Here is a 10,052-nt window from a genome sequence, read left to right as displayed (position 1 = left end):
TTCAATGCCACTAACAATTTATTGATCAATATAAAAAATGTATTCAAAAATGAAACATTACACTTAATAAGGTATTGTATTCATAACACAAGGTATGGGCTAAATCTGAATAGACTTGCCGTTTGGTCTGGATGCAGACCTTGGTCCGGACTTTGAGAAACGCTGCAATACCTTATGACGGAAGAGTTTTACATTTTTAAATAAACTTTTTTATTGATTGGTACCGGTACCAAATTCCAAGTACCAGTATTGGTAGAAAAATTGACCAGGAAAACTGAGTTTTCAACTTGTTATCACCAGTTGTTCTGGAACTCTGACCTTAAATCAAAATCAGTGCAGACTTTTAAGTAATGAGTTTGAGAATCCCTGAAACATTGCATTCATAACACAAGGTATGGACTAGGTCCGGATAGATTTGCCGTTCGGTCCGGATGCGGATCTAGCTCTGGACTTTGAGAAGTCCTGCCTTAATGCCTAAATATGTGAAGATTTATTCCAGTTAATAAGGTAGTCCCTACTAGTCTGAGATATTGGACTATGAATCAATAAGTTTAATGGTTTCTTGCAGTGATGAGTGAAGGGTATGTAGAAACTGCGATATATCACCTGCAGACTGTGACTGACGCTAAAGACTTTAGCTTTTTATGCTGTTTGGAATCCTTTTATGTAGTTGTTGTTTGTGAAGTAGTGCTATAAGGCAAGTCATGATTCTCGCGAGATTTGGCGGGGCGCCATCTCTCAAACCTGCATTGCTGGTTTTGCCAGCGGGATGATTTGCCCTACTACGAGTTCGTTTACCATGGAAATTACTTTGAAGCGGTTATATTAAAAGGTACAAATCTTGCATAGTGTGCCTTTAATAAATGATTCCCCAAAGCCAAATCTTTCTAATTGTATGTAATCTCCAATTTACTCTGTTAAAGGCTTTTTCTGCATCTGTGGTGGCTATAATAGATCATGCTTATTTTAATTATGGGTGCATTAAATTAAATAGTCTGCGTGTGTTGCTGCATGAATGTCTACCTTTGAATTAGTTATTAAATTATTGATGGAGTGACATTTTCTATTCTATGAGCTAGTGCCTTACTAATGATTGTGACATCCACATTCAGGAGAGAAATGGGACGGTATCTTGATAGCAGTGTCGGGTCAGGTTTAAGGAGGAGTGAAATCATGTTTTTTTTTCATGTTTGCTGGAAATCTTGAATTTCAGTTATCAGTTAGTTGAAGAGCAAAGCCAGAATGGACAGTGTTTATAGAGCTCAGCAGGAAAGCCATCAGGTCCTGGTGTTTTGTTATTGGGCATTCGATTTAGGGCAGTGCAAGTTTTTTGCTGTGTAATTGGTGAATCAAGTATTTTGGTTTGTTCTTTACTAAGCTGTGGTAGTTCAAGGCTGTAAAAAAGCCCTCTTCTCTTAAGCTAGCAAGTTTTACATTTAATTATAAAAAATTTTCTCTCCCTATTTCTTTTGCTAAAACTCTTCCACCACCGTAACATTATAGGGTAAATAAGAACTGTCCGGGTCCATTCAAGTGCCCCAAATCAGCACCAGCTACCAGGCACAGGGCGGGGCACTTGAATGGTTCTCTCGGGAGCGTGCAGCATGGGGAAGGAAGACTAGGACACCCTTCCCAACAACAGCAAAACTGCATCTGACTGCGTAAATCCCAAATAAACAGCCCCCCTCCTTATGGTCTAGGAGCTGTTTTTTGTTAGGGATCGAGCCAACACATTGGCCGGCTCCCTCCAATTTAGGTGTAGGGCTGCCCTAAAGTTGGACCAATTAGTCAAAAAAACATGAAGAAAACAGATATAAGTCATACTAGTAGTGCTATGGTGCAGGGTCCAAATGGTTCTGGAATAAATATGGAATGATTAATGTAACAGGTTGCTTTATATAAATGAGTTGGGTGGATATAATAGTATATAGTTACTGTGTAGATTACAAATTATGTGCCTTTACCATAGACTGTAGACCTTTTCATAGATCGTCCCAAGGGACCAAAATGTATTGGCCAATGAGGATTTATACTATATAAATATTAAATGCAGATTTAATATTTTAAATCCTTTGAAGTCCTTGACCCCCTTGACGTTTTGAGACAGTTATTTGAATTGTGTGGTTCATCTTTAGGCAGTTGTTGATTTCCAGAGGAATTTCCGTGATTGAACTGATTTTACACATTATGTTGGTATATAGTTGGAATTAATTAATTGAAAGTGTAACAATTGAATACTGTCTCCATTTCCTCTATAATGGATACATTACATAGGTGTTTCAAGGAACTTCCCTTTAATGGTTAAATAGCAGTTGGTACTAGTTAGTTAGTTTTAACAGTAGCTTTATTTTAAGGAATTATAGGGAAATATCAGATCCATGACATAAAGTGCTGCCAGCTGATATAACCTAAAGTGACAATTATTCCATCAAAGACACTTAGGGCCCTATTTTAACGATCTGAAACGCAAGTATGAAACGCAAAACGCAAGTAGCTTTGTGGGCGGATCTCCGGCGCTGTTGCTATTATACCGGCGGGATGAATGAGTCTTGCGCCTGACGCAAATCTAAAATGGGTTGGTCTGAAGTAGCTAGTTGTGGTTTGGGCATAACGTGCAATAAACCAATCGGAGCGTCATCTCACATTCCCTTTAAGAGCAGGCGCGCTTGTTCCATGGCGGATTGCTATTATGACGGTGGATTTGCCTGGCGCACGCCAGCGGGAGCTGTCCGGGATGCAGCAAAGTAATAAATGCCGTCTTGGCCGGGTGGCGATGTTGCTGCGGCCTCTCGGGCGCATCTCCTCAAGTCTGGAGAGGATTGCTGCAGCCATGGAGCGTGGGCCTCCAAACGCACCACCTGCTCCTGTTGTGCCCCTTCCTCCTCCCCCCCCCACTCCATCTCCTTAAGTCCTCTAATATTTCCTCATTTATGTCATCAACACATCCATGATTCATGGAAATGTTGTGTAAATCACAACAAGCCAAAAAGAATGCTGGGACTTTTTGAGGACTGTACTGTAAAGTGCTTCCTGACCTATCCAAACACCTGAAGCGCATTTTCAGTAATATTTTCCTTTGTTATTATGTATGGTTTGCAAAAATGGGAACTGCTGCGTCCGTGTAGATAAGAGAAGTGTATGCGCGTTGTGCACACGCTACATTATGGCCAAGCATGCGCCCCTAAAATAGCATCTGAATAACGCGCTACTGACTTTAGACTAGGACCACTGACTTTAGACCAGGTTTTTCCTGGTCAGTGACGGAATTGTTTTCTGAAACTGCAAAATAGCACCAATAACGTTTGCGCCTGAACACGCCTCCTCTTTTCGCTGAACCGCTCCCCGGGAGCGCAAATACATTCCCTAATTTACCGACGTGCGTCTGTGGAGGGAAAAGTCCGCTGTGCGTCGGGTGCAAAAAAGGAATGATACATGCATCGGTGTATAAAGGCAGTTGCGCTGGGTGCAAGATAGGGCCCTTAGTAGTTTGTCTGAATCTAGGTCGTTGGTGAGAAATTGTAAACTTGTACAAAATGTACAAATCAAAACTCTTCAAGCTGACATTACAGAAAAAAAAAGTTTAAAACAATTAAAACTGCAACAGTACAGGTGGGATCCCATCCCTGTATGGATGATCTTTGTAGAGGTTCAAGGAGGTGAGAGGTGTGTGTGTGTGTGTGTGTGTGTGTGTGTGTGTGTGTGTGTGTGCATAATGCTGAGTGAGTAAGCAAGGTGGTAGTAGCTGTGGTTAAGAGAGGGGAAGTATTTTTGGGATAAGTATTTTCTGCCAATAGACATCGATCCTCCATTAGTGCAGCCTCATCAATAAGTGATGGAGAGACACCAGGGGCAGACAATGGGGCAGCAGAGACGTCTGGAGACAGACACACACACACACACACACACACACACACACACAACAAACAAATGCACACTCTAATTCCAGCAAATGGGGAGGTCACTCATTGTCATTGCATTCTGAAGGTGAAACACACACACACACACACACACACACACACACACACACACACACACACACACACACACACTTCATGTCTTGATTTAAATACTTTCAGTATTAGAATAGGGCATTAAATCTAACGATGTGATGATTATGACACTATGGCAACTATATGATCAATCACACATTAAATATTTACATTGATGTACATAGCAATAGACTGTTTTAATGTACTGCAATATATGAGTTAGAATTCTTTTTCAAAGCATGGCTTGAATCAATCATGTCTCTTCTTCATTGAGCAGTGTTCCACTAATATAAAGCTGATTTGTGAAAATGTAACTTTAATGCATTAATTACGTAACATTATATCTGATATTAATCACCAAATAGCCATCATGCTTTTTTTATTATATACATGTCAGGTTGGGCAATATGGTATATAAGGAGAAAAAATATTAATGTTTTAACTGTCAGATATAGGTTTTTTTAACGCATCACTAATAGTTTATACCATGGACAGATTTTTGACAATATTATGTTTCCATCAATGTAATGAAATACTGTTAGGATTTCAATTTGCCTGATGTCTGGCTATTACAACATTGATATCACAATATAAATTGTATAACTAAAACATGGTGAGGTTCTACTGTAATCCCCTTACGGGTTTCTGACCTCTGCAGCACTGTGCTGGTGAAATACATACAGTATGATGTTTCCTATGAATGTGTGCAAACCAATAAAATCAAACCAAAACCATGATATAAAGACAATATAAATTGCAATAGAGGATTTTATCCAACTATTAGTGAATTGGTGCACTGGCAACAGCTGAGAGCTCACAATCAGACTGACCGTTCATTAGATCTGTTGAGCACCATGGGAACATTGAGAATCTGCATTGGTTTTGTTTTGTTTGTCTGTCACAATGCATTTCTCTTTGGTGGTGAGCCCCAACTTCCAGACAACCTGAACCTCCTGGATGACCCAGGGAGCCTTTTGAGGCCAGTTAGGTTTGGGCGTATGAATTATTTATATCTAAAGAGGGACCCCCCTCTGCCACCCTTCACCCCAACCCAGCCTCTTTCAAAGTCCCCAGAGCGATCTGCCAATCAGATCTAATTTGTCTTACTTGACTGATCACCCCGAAATACCTCTAACCCCTGCTGTCCAAAATAAATGCTGCCCTCCCCAATCATAAAGGGAACCTGCCGGCATGTAGTGAAGTGAGGGGCTGCTGCATTAATGAACCCCACAGAGGGCTGCAGGTTAGCTCCCTGTGCTCACACTGCTGGAAATAAAATAGTATAGGCTTGACATTATGTATTATTTCAGAAGCTTTTCTTTTATCCTGACGAGAGGACAATACTGAGGGACCTAAGAAGGTTTTCTCATTTAAAGATAGCAGATATTTGCATGCAAGCAAGTGACCAAACTATGTCTGCAGGACTATGCTGTAATTACTGTATGTAATACTGTAATATTAGCCAGCTCACTCAAGATTTAACTCCACTGGAGACCCAAGATAACGCGATGAATGGACTTGAGATTAGAGTTAATTTTCACTTGGCATTGTGGGTTTCATTTATTATTATTAGGGCTGGGTGATATGGAGAAAATCAAATATCACGATATCTTTGACCAAAAACCTCAATATCGATACCGCAACGATATTGTGGTGTTGACTATTGGTGCTTTTACAAAATATTTACACAATGAGATTTTAGATAAATAATCATCAGTTATGTGGATATAATGACTAAGTGGGTAAAGGCAAATAATAGAACAGTTACAACAGTCTGGTAAGTTCAGAAAATGACATCACTTTACTGGAATGCAGCCTTTAAAACCAGGAAAAGACTTATGCCATATTATGATATCCAAAATCTAAGACGATACCTAGTCTCTTATCACCATATCGATATAATATCAATATATTGCCCAGCTCTAATTGTTATCAATTATTACTAGTAATCATTTATACTTGTATTAGAGCTAGACTTTTAGTATATCCTTCCATTTGATTAATTACTCAGAATAAATGCAAGTTTTGGAGCTTAGTTAAACTGGTTTTGTATCTTTTGCAATTCAACTGTCATTCAGCTGACCCGCATTTCACTGCTTACTCGTCAACTTACATTTCAACCGCTTTCACGGCTTCTGCATTGAGTGATGGTTCACCTGCTTTTAGCTCCCATTCATCAACTATTTTCATGGTTTAAATACAAACTGACTATTCAACTGCCTACTGGGCTTAAAGTAAAAACTTACATTTCATTTCAGTCATTACGCTTCATCTGACACTTCAACTGCTTTAAGTGCTTCAACGTAAATTGCAATCCCAAACAACTAGGGGTGTCACGAGACTACAAATTTACGATTTCAATAGATTTCCGATTTTAAGGTCACGATTTGATTCATTTCCCCCCCGCAGTGACAGCAATACCACAATAAGAGCCACTAGATGGCAGAAGAGTACTTTACAACAACAGTTTTAGATAATTTATTTTTTTAGAGTTAATGAGGTGCACCTGAATGCACCATCAGGTCACGTTGGAGCCCACACACTTTACTGTTGGTTGTTTGTTGACATAACTGGGAAGGCAAAATGTTGCATGTAATTTCCTTATTATGAAACAATTTGTGCTGCATTTCTTGTATGAATGGTGCTATACAAATAGTTATTATTATTATTATTGTTATTATTATTATTATTATTATTAATAATAATAATGTTCGTAGCTGTAGGATATAAACTACACCACGTGGTTAGTGTTAAGCACTCAAATTCCCAAAAGAAGACGGTGTCCTCAATGCTAGTTTTGGTGTCAAGCATGTTGTAAAGATCTGTCACTATTTAACAAACCGATCGTACATGGTCTCAAGAGAAAATCCCAAAGGAGCGCTGACTGTTGCACTAACTGAGGGGGCGACGTGGGCTGAGCCGGAGGTCCCACAGTCGAATGAAGGTGTCATAGCTGCAGGTGAAGAGCTGGAACGGAGACTCGAACACCATGTCCAACACACCAGCCCCGCGACGAAACTCTGAGCCCAGACTGCATACGCACTCAGACCTGGGGGAGGAGAGAGGGATGGAGGGAGATGAAAGGAGAGGAGAAATCAACATTAGAAATTTGTGTTTTCACATGCGGAATATGACTAATATGACTAAACTACACATGCCTTCATGTGAATATGTAGATTCAAGAATGAAAGAAGAAATGTAAATGGACAGGGAACTAAACGGATAAGTACATACTGTATATATAAAACATTTTTTGGCTTTATTTAAAATGTATTTCATTGTTTCATTCTTTTGCAGGGTGTAAATGTCCCACCAAAACATGTTCCTTCCCAAGACCAATTTTGCAGAGCCACTGTCTCTGCATCCCGACCTTAGCGCAGCCCAAAAGACGATTGTGATTGGTTTAAAAAAATGCAAACAACCCAGAGCGTTTTTTTCCTCCTATCCCGGAATGTATCTGTGGTAGAGCCATACCTTCCTCCACAGCGCTGTGGAGATACAGTAGGTCTGGCAATACGAGACTAACCTGAAATCAACGCTGAAAGAGTGTTGCCTGTGTGTCACTGAGACTGGATTACTAATACTTGGAGTGTGGGACAGGAGAAACACACAAACTGTGTGTATGTACAAGTGATAAATAAAGTTTGTGTGTCTGGGTTGATAGGGTGTGTCCTATGTGTGTGAGTGTGTGCGTGAGTGTGTGTGTGTGTGTGTGTGAGAGTCAAGCTCCTTGCAGCACCATGCTCTTGTGATCACAGCTCTGTCCCGCCTGCTCCTATAGCCTCTTGATTATTGAAGAATAACTTGCACTCAGCAGGGCGGATTATTGCAGAATAACTGTCTCTTTGTTGCCATTTAATACCCTCCATGACCGTGACTGTGTGCGACTCTCGCACGTTTGATACCTGCTCCGTAGCAACCATTTAAAGGAGGCCGCTGGCCCTGGCGACCGAGTAGCCCTGTGCTTCGACTCGTGCCCCCCCTCCCTCGCCCTGAAGCTCAATCCACAGGCTTGGGCTGGTAATCCCCCCAGCCTTACCCCAGGGGGCCTTCTTATTGGACCAGGGCTTTCCCCACAGGGCACCTTATTGGGTGAGAGCTTTCTCATTGCCAGGGTCTCATGACTAAGCCCGGGCCAATGGGGAGTCTGTTATGAGGCTGAGTTTGTGTCTGTGTGGGTAGTGACCCCTCATTTTCCCCTTACCACTAAAACCAAGGAGCTTAGCACATGTCACACAAAAAGAAACTCATTCAAGCCAAAGGGATACGAGGCTGTTCATTCATAACTAAATAATGATGTCTCCATCACAGCACAAGCACTCTAACTAAAAAGAGATCATCAATTCATAACCCGACCCTTTGAAATCCTTTCAACAAAAATGATTACAAACTTACGCTGTTCTGAAGAAGAGAGAAAAAAAAAAAAAAACAGTCAAAAACTGCTACAAACACCCAAAATGTGAAAGAAAAATCAAAGCTAGGTTTCCATAAAATGGACCTGACATCTGTGCAGGGATCTTAAAGCCAGTAATAGCACCATGCGATGAGCCGGTGCACGGTGCAAAAACAGCAGGGATTCTCAAATTGGTAGGTCACTGGCTTTTATGGGCTGCGTGTGATTACAGGATGGAGGCATAAGCATATAATCTGTCAAAAGGACTGTATCTGTTAGTGAGCAGCGGTGCAATGTTCTGATCTGACTATCCATTCTATTGCTTGTCTGGAAACCCTAATGTTGAATACTTGGGTCTGGCCTCCAGTCTGGCCTCTAAAACAACTGACTGGTTAAGTCACAACCAGACCCAAACAGTAGATTTTCTTTTGACATCACTAGAATATTAGATATCTTGTAATATGCCAACCAACATCTCTTTAGGTTATTATCAGTAGATTAACACTTAGTTTTCTATAGTTGTTCTTTGTCTTATATTCTTTAAGTTAAGTCACATTGATATTGGACCAATACTAACCTGTACTACGTATATATATTATTTTAATCTACTTCGCAGTTTTTTTATTCAGTTAACTAATATTATTATTCCCTTTATTTGTTGTTAATTTCATCCATTGTCTTTCATAATTGTGCTTTGGCAACATGTCAAATGGCATGCCAATAAAGTATGTGGAATTGAAGTGAATGGAGTTAAAATGTCCCTTACAATGCATACCAAAATCTACACATTCAATTCAATTCGCAAGGTAGCGCTGCCCCAAGAAAGAATAGGCCAGAATTCCACTGCTTGTAGGCCAGCACCAGTCTGACTGCAGTGTGTTGTGGGGCAGCTGCAGAGGTTTAGTGGTTTAGTGGCAGGTACAGGGGCTCTGGAGAGGAGACGGTTGCAGTAGTCCAGGGCAAGGACAAGGAAGGAGGGAGTGTCTACCCCCAAACTATTCATAAACATCCCTCATAGTTAAAAGACATTCTGTAGCTGTGTGCAATGAGGGAGTATGTTTGACACTTCAGGTGCGCTCACTTTCAGTTTGGCCTCCAGAAAAAAATGGTTCAGACAATCTGGATAAGCTGTTGATTTGTTACCGACTCCTGTGCTTCTTGACCCGTCCGACTTTGTTGTAGCAAAGCTACCGTGTTCCCTGATCATAATGACTTCAGTGAGTAGAAGTCATGGGACTTCTACATCACCATAAATAGAAAACATTAAAATGATAGATAGATCACATGCCTAATTGATCGACAAAGTCAGATCCTCCCCTGATGAAGACGGGATAGATCAAATTAAAGCATGGCGTACTGGAAAGAAATTGCAACTTGTTTCATTTTGATGAATTTACAATGTAATCATAACAGCAACACCAGATGGCCCAAACTACAAAGAATAGGAACCAGGTTGTAAGCTCTGAGAATGATCCTTTAAGCCTCATGTCAAATGAGAGGAATCATTTTGCTGCTTGAGAACGAAGCAGTTTGAGCTGCGGAGTGGCATCTACTTTGTGAGATGGGTAGTCTGGTGGCCCTGGGGGGGCACCGACTTAGTGATTGTTATGAAGGGGCTACTGGCTGTGTGACATACAGGGTCTAAGTCCTGATTTAAGCCTGTCTGGTCT

At 40.8% G+C, this 10,052-nt stretch overlaps 1 protein-coding gene across 1 annotated transcript in view; it reads right to left on the bottom strand.

Annotated features, from left to right (window-relative positions):
• fbxw4 (F-box and WD repeat domain containing 4) overlaps positions 1 to 10,052 on the bottom strand; it is a 72,946-nt gene that overhangs the window by 4,076 nt on the left and 58,818 nt on the right. The window contains exon 7 of the mRNA XM_028603655.1: positions 6,899 to 7,038. Coding sequence (XP_028459456.1) covers positions 6,899 to 7,038 — 140 coding nt within the window. The remainder of the gene's footprint in view (positions 1 to 6,898; positions 7,039 to 10,052) is intronic.

This window comes from Perca flavescens, chromosome 17 (assembly GCF_004354835.1).
Source record: "Perca flavescens isolate YP-PL-M2 chromosome 17, PFLA_1.0, whole genome shotgun sequence".
NCBI lineage: Eukaryota > Metazoa > Chordata > Actinopteri > Perciformes > Percidae > Perca > Perca flavescens.
Note: the sequence above shows the minus strand (reverse complement) of the source record. Positions and strands in the feature narration are given on the sequence as shown.